The sequence below is a fragment of the Myripristis murdjan genome, chromosome 11, assembly GCF_902150065.1.
Source record: "Myripristis murdjan chromosome 11, fMyrMur1.1, whole genome shotgun sequence".
Classification (NCBI taxonomy): domain Eukaryota; kingdom Metazoa; phylum Chordata; class Actinopteri; order Holocentriformes; family Holocentridae; genus Myripristis; species Myripristis murdjan.
In genome coordinates this window covers 10619031-10632376 of record NC_043990.1, presented here as the reverse complement: position 1 = coordinate 10632376, position 13346 = coordinate 10619031, and the positions used below count along the sequence as shown (strand labels likewise).

Here is a 13346-nt window from a genome sequence, read left to right as displayed (position 1 = left end):
ACATTCACTCGGGCAGCGCTGTCCTCATCTCAGATTCGTCATGCTTCATAACAAGTCTCATCTCAGACTCAATCACCCTTCAGTGCAATCAGCAGTTTGACTCTCAGACCCGACCACCACCACAGTGGCGATTCACATTTCGATCATCAGTAACCCAGATCGCCTGATACTGCGGGGCAGGCACAAGGAGGCACTGTCCAGAATCATTTTCTTATTTAGGATCAAATCGATATTATATCTAATGTTTCTGGCCTTGGGCGGCAGACTGCACAGTGCATCAGTAGCAGAGCGGCGGGGGGCTGGGGGTTGGGGGTTGGATGAGGCTACAGATCCAAGCTTCAGGTAAACAGCTGATCACCAGGCAGCAGCTCAGCACATCGTCTTCTTGCCGCATTGGAGGAGGAGGAAGGGGAGGAGGAGGAGGGCGGGAAAAAAAAGGCAGTGTTGCCTAGCAACAGGAGGTAGTTGATTTATCAGTTAGTCATAAAACGTGTTGTGAAAATGATCTGTCCAAAATGCAGCAAAGGTGACCCCCTTCTGTGGCGTTATATAACACAGGCCAGGCTATGACACCGAGCAGCGTCTTACAGTGTTTATGTTTTTACAACAGGAACGTGGTTCTTGGCAGTGCTGCTTTGATTGCACTATTGTCATATGTGTGTATGTGTTTGCTGATGTCATGCTTTGTTTATGTATGCAGTCAAGTAATAGAAGAGCACTACATGAGGACATTAAATTAAGCTGAAGTCCTGTCAGTCCACATTTTGCTCTTGTCACTAGCAAAAAAAAAAAAAAATGTTGCACGGCATGTTGTCATTTTAGGTTTTTGTGTAAGATATGCAAACCGCACATACTGGACTGATTAAAACTGATAACAACCTGTCCTTGCTCAGCAGGTCGCATTTTGAGTTGGTGCAGCACAAAATTGAAGGGACATTTTATCTTAAGACTTTTTACCGATCTGCACTTGCACACCCTGCTGTGTCTGTCCTTGTTTCTTTATCTTTGTCCCCTGTTCATTTCTGTGTATTTTGCTGCATTGTACTGCCAACTAAGCCTTTCTGAAGGAACAGGGCAGGACAATAAAGGAATTTGAGATGGAACAAAGCTTATATGAAGCTACTCTGTGAGATGCCAATGCCTTAAATAGGTAATTTGACGATATTAAGGCTCCAGTTACAGAATGAAACTTGCTCGAAGGAAAAGGTCCAGTACACACTCAGGGGAGCTTCACAGCTTTTAGCCCTAGCTTTAAAGTCAAGTGGATGGACTGAAGAAAATGCTGCACTGCAGTGTGTCTGTACTTCAGCGAATGTTGGAGAAGTTTGAACTCTCTCTCCTTAGTATCATATTCCTTGTGAAGAGACTCAAAGTCTCCCCGTGCTCTCTCACACTGCATCATTTATTTCTGTCTGTCTCTTTCACTCTCTCTACCCCCTTCAGGGCTTTACAATTTTGTCCTCCTGCTTTATAAAATTTTCATCATGTACTGTTTCTCACATATACGCCATCTCTAGATTGATTTGATTCTGTGGGAATCAAAGATTTGGGGAATCTCAAACTCAAAAACAGCTTTGATTTTGGATATTTGTTTTGCTCCACCTAAGGCTGCTTTTGAGAGTGTTGTGTTGGTGTTATGGCTGTGTTTGTTGTTTTTCCACCCCCTCATTACAATACATCTTGCTGTTGTGGTACTTCACACATGCTGAGTCTTCATCATAGGACACACAGTAACAGTAAACACTATTAGATACACACCACACAATAGCAAAATGTCTGTAGAGCACAGGGGTATTGACAAAATGATAGATAGCACTAATGCTGAACTGACCAGAAACTGACAGGCCTTTGCACTGCATTGGGTTTGGATGGGGTCTGATTTCTGGGTGATGTGTTTTTGGGTGATAACTGTGGAGAATTAATCTGGCTTGGGTTTGCTCTCTTGTGAGATTTTGAAATTGTCCAATGTCCAGTTTGTAACATGTACATGAGCTTTAGGCGAAGGCTGTCCAGGGCAGTCGAACCATCTTGTGTTGCCGGAGTGAAGTGTGTATCCGTCCCACTGTGTGAACACTTTAGTCTGTCTGCGTCCGATGGTCAGATTGAAGTTTTAGTTGCATGAACATTTCCCAGACGCAGAGATAAGGTCATTGGTTGAGTCAAATTTCAGTGGGCGGGGCTAAAGAACCAGCTTAGGCTAGATTTGTTCTGCCATACTAACCTGTAGCGGCCACTTAGGCTGCTGAGCTTCCAAAGTCACGAATGAATGAAAAAAAGTGCCATTCAGTCACATTTGCCAGTTCGCAAACTTGTGCACCAAAAAACTGTGATGCTTTGGCTCCACCCACTGAATTTTACCTCAACCAATCATATCTCCACATCAGCTCTGCCTCTGAGAAATGTCTGTACAACCAACTTTGCCTTCATGTGCCGATGGGAACATCCGACATCCAGAACTTACAAGCTGGCTGCTTTTAAACAGCTTTGAGTTCACATTATTGGAAAATGCAAATTATAAGAGCAAACATAAAAGCATGTTTTGTTATGATAGTTGGTGTGTCCAACCACATGTGTGTGACAAAAGTCCACATATCTAAGTGTTTTCCTAAACTTTATTTTATCCACCATGTTAAGAAGGTTAAAGTCGATCATTCTGTCAGAATTCGAAAAAACTCGAGGGAGTAAAATTTCCTCTGGCTTTCCGACTTCATGAGAAATTTGCATGTGGAAGATTCAGGTTTTTTTTTGCATGTGAGCGCAGAGAAAATCTCCAACCTGCATCTGACTGAGGCAGAGCCAGACTGTGTTCACATTGTGTCTGTGGGACGGGAGGATGTGCTGCAGTGTCGTCAGCGAGGAACAAAACAGCACACCTCCTGCAGTATGAGTGTGCCTGTGTGACTGTACGCCAGTGTGTGTGTGTGTGTGTGTGTGTGTGTGTATAAGCTATGAGGGCATCTGTGAGTGCATTTTTATGTATATGGAAGCATCAGGAGTATCTACATGTGCGCATGTATGTGAGCTGTGTGTGCTATGTATGTATGACAGCAGCCCGACACTAACAGCGCCCTCTTGTGTCAGCCCGCAGTCTGCGTCTGAGCCCGTGGGAGAGCAGGATCGTGGAGCGGCTCATGACCCCTACGCTGTCCTTCCTGGCCCGCAGTCGCAGCGCCGCCACCCTCCTCAACAACAGCGACTCTCGTGAGTGTGAACGCCCGTCCAGGACTTGTGTGCAGTGTCTGTTCCCCCATTCTGCATGCAGCTGCACATCTGGAGTGTGCAGGAATGATGAAAGCGTCTCTTTACTTCTCTTCTATACCTGTTGTCAGGGCATTTTATGTGGGGGAAAAAGGCCTTAGTTTGGCCTATACTCGCTCACTTATCTCACCGCCTCACCTCTCCCTCCATCTCTCGCTCACTCTCTCTGTAATTCACCCACTTTATGTGAATAACCTTGTTGTGAACTTTTAATTGAGCAGCTGATCCCTAAGAGCAAATTGGATATTGCTGTAATAATGAGATACTCAAGGAAATGAAGGATAGCAATAAAAAGATAATTAAGGCAATAATTGTAAAATGACAAGGCTATGTAAAAATATGATATACCCCTGAAGTCATCATTAGTGTGTACCTCAGCTAGACTGAGCCAGTGTATTGCAAGCCTGCCAACACCATCACACATCAGACCGAAAGCAAGCAGGTACAGACAACACAAAATACAAAAATAGTTAGTGCACCACAAAAGTTGGAGAAAGAGAAACTGCCGCATCTCCATCCCTCTACATGACCATAACCTGCCTTCTTCCATACCATCGTGCAAGTCTCATGTTGACTTGAGCCACCATAGAGCCATAGGTAATGAGCTAATGTGACATAAACCTCAAGCACAGCATTGCTTTAGCACTGAGTTGAAATCCCAAAGTGCTCTTGAATAATTTTGCTCTCTTCCGCTGAGCTGACCCTTTGAAACATCAATGACATTTGAAACGGCTAAATCATTTTCCCTGAGCATTAACGTCACCACCAATGAAATATTTAATGCAAAGCAAGAGCATTTGACATGCCCGTCTTTATAGTGCTCTATGTAGACATTGGTTTGATTTGATTTGAAATGGAAGAAGGCTATGTGGTGCAGACGGCCTCAGAGATGCATTTAAAAGTAAGAAAGAGAGCCGGGCATTGGTTATAATTATATGTTGCAGGTTTTTAAAAGTCATTAAGCAGTAGGGAATGTTGACTTGGTTAAAAAACAGTCTGTAAACTGTTCTGATGATATGCCAGAAAAAAGAAACAAAGCTCAAAATATAGCTGATGTTTTGCAAAATGTAAGTGTTATTTTATGTCTATTGTGATGAGTATATAGTCATAATATAAAGCAAGCCGCATGCCATTGTGCAAATACACATGTTTCTATGTGATGTGTGGTGAAATCAAGGTTTGCATGATGATGGTGCTCCAAACTGTTTTCCACTGTTGGCCTGGTGTTATAGCATGTGAAGGGCATGTTTTAGTGATGTTACAGAGTTTTTTTCATAACTCTGCTTGGTGTTTGTGTGTATGTGTGTGTGTGTGGTGGGCCTGACCTCGACCTCGCTGCCTCTCTCTGCATGTGCATCTTCACACCTCTCAGACTCTCACCACTGCTCCCGTTCAGCCTCGGCCAGCCCGCTGACCGCCTGCTCCCATCACCACCCGCACCAGAACTCCGCCGAGCGCTGGAGGGTCTCCTCTGCCAGCACGCCGGACATCACCCAGCGCCAGCGCCGACGAAACTCCACGCCGGTAGGCTTCTTTCCAAACACACACACACACACACATATGTTCAGAAGCACACTAACCTGCAATAAATCTATACATCATCTGGATTGTGCTAAAATTTGAGCTTGTGATGTCGTGATCAGGGCTAGGTACTGAGTATTTGAAGGCTGATATCAATCCCACTATTTTAGCCTGCAGTCACACATAACCAGTATGTTTTTTGCTGGTATCCAGTGACTTTAATTTGACCATTTTCATGCCAAAAATAACTGGATATGTAGTTAGTGTATTTCCCTGTATTTTATTCTTGGGGAAGGCCTCTAAAATAGCATTTTGACTATCACGAAACACTAAAACTCAAAACATCAACTAAAACTAAGCCATTGAAACCCATATTGATGATATATTTTATGGGAGTTAGTTTTTAAAACTCTTGGACACATTAGACATTTAAGTATAGTTTTAAAAAATACATAATTGCATAAGATATGCAAATGAAATATCACAGATATTAGAGACTTTTTATGTTTTTATATATCTCTAAGAAATTTCACCTTTCACCTATTGCTACTAGGTGGCACTGACTGGCCAATATTCAATACTTAATAAAAGACCAATATTGTATACACAATATATCAGCAAATCAACATATGATACCCACATTAGAGGTGATAATTGTTTTTTTTGTCTTGCCTTTTTGACAAAGATTGAGAAAAAGAAGAAAGAGAAAAAAGACAAGGAGAGGGAGAATGAAAAAGAGAAGAACGCCCTCACAAAAGAGAAAGTGCAGAAGAAGAAACAGACGACAACACCGACCACGACCCCGAGATCGAGGCCAGAGAGCAGGTATCGTCTGGAAGCAGCGACACAGCGTGCATGGATTATACAGTGGGAAAAAATCAGAAACAGTGGGGAAAAAAATGGAAAACCAGTCCTGCAGAGCGCAATATTCCATAAACACATTTTTTAAAATGGAAAAACATAACGGTCCAACATTGTTTGTGTGCTGTAATTTGGAAAAAGACTGAGAGGTAGACAGAGGGAGATCATGTGTCGTCCCTGGAGCAGGTTAATGTCGGACAGATGGTCCTAGGTGCTATAATCTAACTTCACCGACAGAGTCACTGCTGGACACCGCTCTGTCTCCAGCCCCAGGCCTGTCTGCCAAGAGCCGGGCTGCGAGTGTGTGTGTGTGTGTGTGAGTCAACTCCCAGACAGAATGGGGTTTCCCTGACTAATGCGCAGGGAAAAACCGAGATAACTGCCTCATCTCACATTTCACCTCCCCAGAGCCAAGGCATCATGGGATCAAATGTAGAGGTTTTACTGCTAGTTGCTCATATCTCTGGCCTGACCCAGTTATGGACTTTACATACAGCACTGTGAATGTCAGTACTTTTCCCGTCAGTCCTAAGAAACCTCATCTCCTCTCTTTCCGTCTCTCTCACTGCTTCTCTTTCACTCTTCCTCCTGCTCATGTTTCACCTCTCCTTCCATCCCTACTCCTGTCCATCAGCACCCCAAAGCCCAAAAACAGACCTCCATCGCCTGCAGCCCCCAAAAGCAGGCCCTTGTCCCCCTGCGTCCCAGTGGCAGCAGCCGCAGCCTCCAAGACCCCCGCGGGCAAGAAGACGCCTCCTCCCGGCTCCAAGGCCCGACCCAAACGGGCCCAGACCCCTGCCAGAGTCCAGCCCCAGACGGTCACCGCGGTCACCGTGGAAACCAACAGCGAACCCCAGCAGCCTGACACTGCTGAGGGGGCGAAGAGTGAGTATGGTTACCATGGGTACAGTGTCCAAGCTTCAAGGTGACTTAGAGGTTTTGGCTGACATTCATATGCCACTGTAAATTCAGTGTGTACACACCGAGTGTGTGTGCCAGCAGCTGATACAGTATGCACAGGCTTCTCTCTGGTATATCTGTTATGAATAGAAATTTTCAAAATGAGCAGCTTTGGACAACAGATGTGCTTTTTGACAGATTTTGCTGATGATAGAAACAGATATCTTGTGAATAACTTTGCGGCGAGTATAAAATCAAGACTTTTCAGGTCCCATTTAAATCTGTGAGGTCTAAAATTTGAATGTTAAGTACATTAAAAGCCATTTGAATGCCTCAGTCAAATCATCTCTGCAGAGCCCTTCAGTTGAGGAAAAAGGAGGCTTCACATCAAGGCCATCTTTTATTATGAGTGAAATAAGGAATGAATTAATAAAACTTTTAATAAAAAAATACTAAAATGTGGGAACAAGATAATTAAAAGTAGCCCTGAATATTTATATATCTTTCCATGCCACTTTGCAGCCCTCTAACTCAGTGCTGACTTTGGCTCAGTGCTGTCTTTGCTATAATGTGATATAATGTTGATAGACCATTACTTTATTCATCATTTAAATGGTACACTTTATTGCTAATGCTGCTATACAATGGTGCTACACCATTACTACAACTGTTAATTGCACAACAACTCTGGTTTTCTCAATGCTCTTGACCCATTCCTGCACATCCCACTTTTAAATGTGCAAATGACATGCCATGACAACCATGACTTGACTTTCAGAAAATCATGGTGATTATTCACTGAAAAAAAGCCAGTAACATTTAGCTGTGTAGCTGACTAGGTTCCCACATCTCTATTAATATGTGTAAACATGACGCTGAGTCATAAATGATGAATTCAGTTTTCCTTTACTTTAATAAATAGATGTTGTTATTTTGATGTTGTTACCCATTTTTTCAGTACTACTGGAGTTTTACAAAGGCATCTCCTGTCCTTGCTTTGCCTTCACCAGCAGGCCCCACTGATGTTCCTGCCATTGTGGTGTGCTCTGCGCCGAGTACGCCTCCCTCTGTAAACCCACCGGTCGCTGCGGCAGCCTCGCCCGCAACGCCAAGCGTAGAGCCAGCTGTCTCAGCTGCCTCTCCCACACCAGCTGCCCCTGTTACTCCTGCTAACACCACTGCTCCCACCATACCCGCCATTGCTGCCGCTGCTCCTCCTCCAGCTGCACCGGCCGGCAGGCCATCAGCTGGCACCAACGACCCAGAGGAGGCCGCCCGGGCGCTGGCAGAGAAGCGCAGACAAGCACGGGAGCAGCGGGAGAGAGAGGAGCAGGAGCGCCTGGAGCAGGAGCACAGGAACAGGTCAGTCAACAAAACACCATGTCACATGTCGCAAAACGTTATGTAATCTCTATAAACAGCACCCGAAATATGACAGTCTTGTGAGATTACAGGACTGGGAGCAGTGTATGAAATGAACCTTTGGCTTGTGATATAAAGGAAATTACTTGTTCAGAATATGTATATTTAAAAAATATAGAGGAATTTTACCTCGAAATACATCACCATACTGTTTTACAAACGTGTGAGAAATGAAGTGTGTGCTTGCTATTTCTTGAGATTTAAAACCCACACATTATTTGTCACTGCACAAATATATAGCATGAGTGTTGGTGTACTGAATGTAACGTAGATTTGTATGAACCCGTATCGTCGTTTTAGGATCCTGCGTGAGGAGGCGATGGCGCGGGAGGCCGAGGAGAGGAAGCGCAGGGAGGAGGAGGCCCGGCTGATGGCTGAGCAGCAGCGTCTGAGGGACGAAGCCCAGCGTCTCCAAGAGGAGAAGGAGGCTCAGGAGAGAGCCAAGGCCGAGCAGGAGGAGAACGAGAGGCTGCAGAGACAGGTCAGTGACAGACAGACAGGCAGACAGACAGGTCATGAGCCATATTTTCATATTTTCATTTGCAGAAATCAGTCAAGCCCAAAGTATCTTACAATGCGAGATGTAAAACTGAGAAAGAAATCCCAGTCTATTCACTGGACCACATGCATTTTTTAGTTGGAGACATTTTGCTGTTAATCTTTTGGGATGAACGGTGAAATGTTTTCAACCCAAAAAGCACAGCCCGGTGAACACATTGAATTTTCATGTGGATATCTTCCTGCTTGGATGGCTGAGATGACTCTACAGAGTCTACCCATGTGCAGCGTGGATCAGATCCATGCTGAAAATACTTGATAATCCTTGAAACTTTTTTTTTTTTTTTTTCAAATGAATATATCAACCCCTATTCATCAATGCGCCTCGGCTCTCAGAACCTGTCTCTTATGACGGATATTTGCTTTGACGGAGCAGCGGCTTCAGAAGTCGCCAAGTTTTCTTGACTTGACAAGGTTATGAATAAAACACGAAATCTCCATGACATCTAATTTTGACCATCTGTCACATCTCATCCCGAAGCATGACAATTTTGAGTCCACGAGCAGGAATCAAACCCTTAACCCTGTCCTGAACTCACTGCTACCAGACCACGCAGTTTATGAGTGTAGGAATTAATTACTCCAATGTTAATGGTTAATACTGTAGGCCCCTATAATTTTCCATTAACCAGCATGAATCCCTGTGATCCCCACATGTAGTAAACCCATTTACCAGCTGGGCAGATTAACTCACAGGAGGGGAAACGTGCTGTCTGGTTGCGGAGGGAGGGGGGGGATACGTGTTGTGTCGAGAGCCCGAACATCAGCTCAGCTCTCAGCCCTGCGCTGTCTGGCATCTCGGCAGATTAATGTGGTTAAATATGTGCCGTCATGCAGGATGTGTGTCATGCGTGAGCCCTGGCGGTCAGAGGGCCCTTGTCTGTCCAGGCGGATGCCAGCTGGTGACCTCCATAATGGTGTTAGCCCAGTGATGAGCAGCGGCTGAGAGAGCCATTGTTACTGGGGGAGTGGGGAGATAGTGACAGCTCTGTGTTGCCAGCGTCTCATAGACTCGCCGCTGCGGTGGTCTGACTGTCGGATCAGATCGGGAGCAGCAGCATGCGCCATGCCTGAAGGCCTGAGCTGTGCTTCACCGCCTCCCCCCTCACACACACTTTTCCCCTCAACTGGTTGTTACTCACCGATGGCACGCTCGCTCAAGAATAGCATCATATTTTTAGCTATGTATTGTGTTCTTGGTGCTGAAAAAAAAACCCAACTCTGTGACCATCTAGATTTGTGTCCATAAAATTAAAAGTCGTGTTTTCAGTCAGATGTCACTGTTGTGTGGCTCTGATGGGACTCCAGACTGTGAAGACAGCAGGCTGCTTTTAGCGGTTTTGTAAATGACAGATGTTATTTATGTTTAATATCATAATTTTGTTTTCATTGCCTTCTTCGTCACATCTGTTTGACTTCTGCTCATTCTAAATACCCAGTGAGCCATGTAATGGAGTTACTCAGGATAATATCAACTCTGCCCTGAAGGCTATAGCCCCGACTGGGCATGTGCTGCCCCCTGGTGGTTCATGTGTGCACTGAAAGAAATGACCTTTTTACCCTATACATTTCCATTACTGTCAGACACTGGTTTTCCATAAGCTGTAAAAGAAAATTGAATTATTCAATTGTGCTTAGTTACTAGGCTGTTGTAGTTTTTTACATGCCTCATATAAAAGATTTTATGTTGTTGTTGTAGAGGGAGGAGGCTGAAGCCAAGGCCCGTGAGGAGGCTGAGCGTCAGCGCCTTGAGAGGGAGAAGCACTTCCAAAAGGAAGAGCAGGAGCGACTGGAGAGGAAGAGGGTAAGGAGAAAGAATGGATTGTTGTGTCTTCAGAGTCCAAATACACACACACACACATCACTCATGGGCTACTTTCAGTAACTAAAAAAAAAAAACATGCAATTAATTGACTTCCTGTTGTGTTGAACTACACAGCGCCTTGAGGAGATCATGAAGAGGACTCGGAAGAGCGACGCAGGAGAAAAGGTTAATATGATTCATGTCCGGTACGCTCAGAGAAATGTAACTCTCTCCTGTTACACTGCAATAACAACAGCCCTCTTTTCTTCGTAATCACAGAAGGATGTGAAGGCGTCTGCACAGGTCAATGGCAAAGACACAGAGATTAACAAAGGTAACGCTCTAGTCTTATAATAATCTCCATTTGCCTCATTAATGCAGTGTTTCTGACTCCGAAACATACAGGTTCCTATGCCAAAAATATTTTATTCTCCATTAAAGTCTGTGCTCCCTAGAAAAAAAAAAATCAATAAATTAATGAATGCATGCACTCATTCATTCATCGTCTTTCAGCAGCACCGGGCAGCCTGCAGACTCCCACGAATAACAGCGCAGCAGTCCTCAGCCAATCACAAGGCGTGTCCGGTCCCGTTGTGAACGGCGTCCAGCCAGACGCACATCAGAACGGCCTCTCAGCCAATGGCGAGGCAGCTGACTTTGAGGAGATCATAAAGCTGAAGAGCAGCGGTAACCCAGGGCAACCACAGGGTGGCCTGGTTAGTGACCCGATCCTGGCCTTCGAGGGAGGAGAGCCCTTCCTGATGAAAACGGGCCAGATGAAGCCTCAGCATGTCGCAGGTACAGCAACTTTATAGATCACACAGCCTAAAACTATGGTGTAGTCTTCTTCTGGCTAAAATAATCAATCAACCAATCAATCAATCAGACAAACTATAAATGGCACTACTGGAAAGAAGAACAGTAAGACTATAGAGACTAATGGACACAAAATTAATATTGATATATGTAGAAATATAATTTAAAAATGTAATAACAAAGATAAAGCTGGATAGGTAGAATAAATTAAATGGAATGTAGTATAAAAAAGGTAAAAAAACAAAATAAAAAACAAGTGGGATAATGACAATAAAACAACAGAAACAGAAGATTTAAACAGTGATAGGATGACAATAAGAAGACGAGGAAAACACTGAGACACCGAGAAAAAGCTTGACTGAAATTGTTTTATTGGCTTTGCTGTGGCCTTTATAAAGTCTTCTATGAGGGAGAATTTCTGTCCAAAATTACAAGCATTCCTCTTGACTGAGCGAAGGTGTCTCCCGTTTCACGCCAAGAGCCCCACAGCCGGTCTTCAGCTTCAGCCCCAGAGAGAAAATGTGTTGTTTTCCATGAATGACGCCGACAGCCTCCCAGCCAGTCAGGGAGCAGAAGCATCATCCACCCAACGCTTCATCAAAACATTTTGTCAGAATCAGAGTAGCAAAGTCTGAGACATCACATTTGAGTTTAAAGTTTTGCTCAAAAAGGACCAGATAGTTTCCATATTTTTCACCAAATACCTTGTTGATATTGTAACGATGTTGCAGGAATGACTGTTGATGCTTTCATAAAATATTTACACACAAGAGATTTTGGCTAAACAATCATTAATAATGTGGATATGATGACAAAACACATAGAGACAAATAATAAATCAGCTAAAACAGTCTAATAAATCCATTTCTTTACAGTAGTTCAGCCTTTAAAACCAGGAAAAGACAACACTATTGCCTCATCACAATATTACAATATCTAAATCCCAGATGATATCTGGTGTCATATACTCTAATGTCGACAAGATATTGATATTTATTTCTTTTTCCATCTGATCCCTAGTGTAATCTATCAATGCAGATAGTTTATGTGTGATTTGGAGAGGTTTCTAGTCTGCTGTGGACTTAGGTGGACCTTAATGTTTGTGGACATCAAACCATCAGAAATGTACATGTGAAAAACCACAGAGAGGACAAATTAGAGGCAGACTGATACTGCTCACAGGAAGTAGTTCTTAGTGAAACTTGCCCCTGAACGCTGTGGATCGTGTCGGGTATTTGTGTCACTGGTTGCGAAAAGAGCCATTGCTGTCGAGTTCTTCACATGTAAATTTATTGACGATTCGAGCTCCACAAAATAATGAGCGCCCATTCAGCTTCATTGTATTGAAATGAAATGAAAAGAGACGGGGTAAGGAAGGCTGAGACAGACTGGAACCCCCACCAAATCACACAGAAACTACCTGGATAGATAGATTGCATCAGCAGAAAGTGGGACAATATGTTGTTTTTTGTATTCTGGGTAAGCTGTTGTTTAAAATTTTGCACCCCCATCAGCCTAACAGACCAACCGGCTTCCTTGCATGGGGGACAATGGGATTTATAGTCATTTTGTTCCTTGTATCCCTGTAAGACAGCATGTTTTATAAGGAACAGCAATAAAAACAGGATCTTTCACTTCACAAAACAAAGAGTAACCGTCCTCTTCCTCTCCCTGATCGTTCACTCTTTCTTACGCCTCCTTTTTCTCCTCTTTTCCCCCTCCAGAGGTCCTGTGAGTGCCCACCCACCCCCGGAGACGCGCCTTATGTCTCTGCTTGAGCTAAGAAATTTCGTGCCACACCACAGCGGCTTAAACAGAAGTGTGCCAAACAACCGATGAACTGCGCCGAATCCACTATCTACCATCGACCTGCCGCAGAGGACAAAGAGGAGGAGCAAAACTCTGCCAGCAAAACATTCATCCAAAAAAGAAAAAAAGAAAATATATATATATAGATTAAAAAAAAAAAAAAAAAAAAAAGCAACCAGTATTCTCTGTCTTCACTGCGTGTTATGGTGCAGCATTTGTCAAGTTTTATTGAAATGTCACATGCAGATTTTACGGTGCACCTTAAAAATGACTGATTGTGTAACAAATTTTAGAGAATATAGGACCCTGGAAATACATAATATTTGACAATGGTTGTTATTATTATCATCGTTGTTATGATATTGCTATTGTTATCTTAAGTTGAACAATGTGTGTG

General features: G+C 43.7%; 1 protein-coding gene across 7 annotated transcripts in view; it reads left to right on the top strand.

Annotated features, from left to right (window-relative positions):
* The window catches only part of LOC115367599 (MAP7 domain-containing protein 1-like), a 38076-nt gene extending 24956 nt beyond the window's left edge, over positions 1–13120 (top strand). For 2 of the 7 annotated variants that reach the window (XM_030063407.1, XM_030063405.1), the window contains 11 exons: positions 3082–3201; positions 4655–4782; positions 5465–5604; positions 6275–6525; positions 7551–7902; positions 8263–8443; positions 10220–10324; positions 10460–10510; positions 10604–10658; positions 10838–11122; positions 12865–13120. In XM_030063407.1, coding sequence (XP_029919267.1) covers positions 3082–3201; positions 4655–4782; positions 5465–5604; positions 6275–6525; positions 7551–7902; positions 8263–8443; positions 10220–10324; positions 10460–10510; positions 10604–10658; positions 10838–11122; positions 12865–12875 — 1679 coding nt within the window. In that variant the 3' untranslated portion in view covers positions 12876–13120. Of the gene's footprint in view, positions 1–3081; positions 3202–4630; positions 4783–5464; positions 5605–6274; positions 6526–7550; positions 7903–8262; positions 8444–10219; positions 10325–10459; positions 10511–10603; positions 10659–10837; positions 11123–12864 lie in introns of all 7 variants that reach the window. The other 5 variants (XM_030063406.1, XM_030063401.1, XM_030063404.1 and 2 more) reach the window with 4 other exon arrangements.
* Positions 13121–13346: the final 226 nt, after the last annotated feature.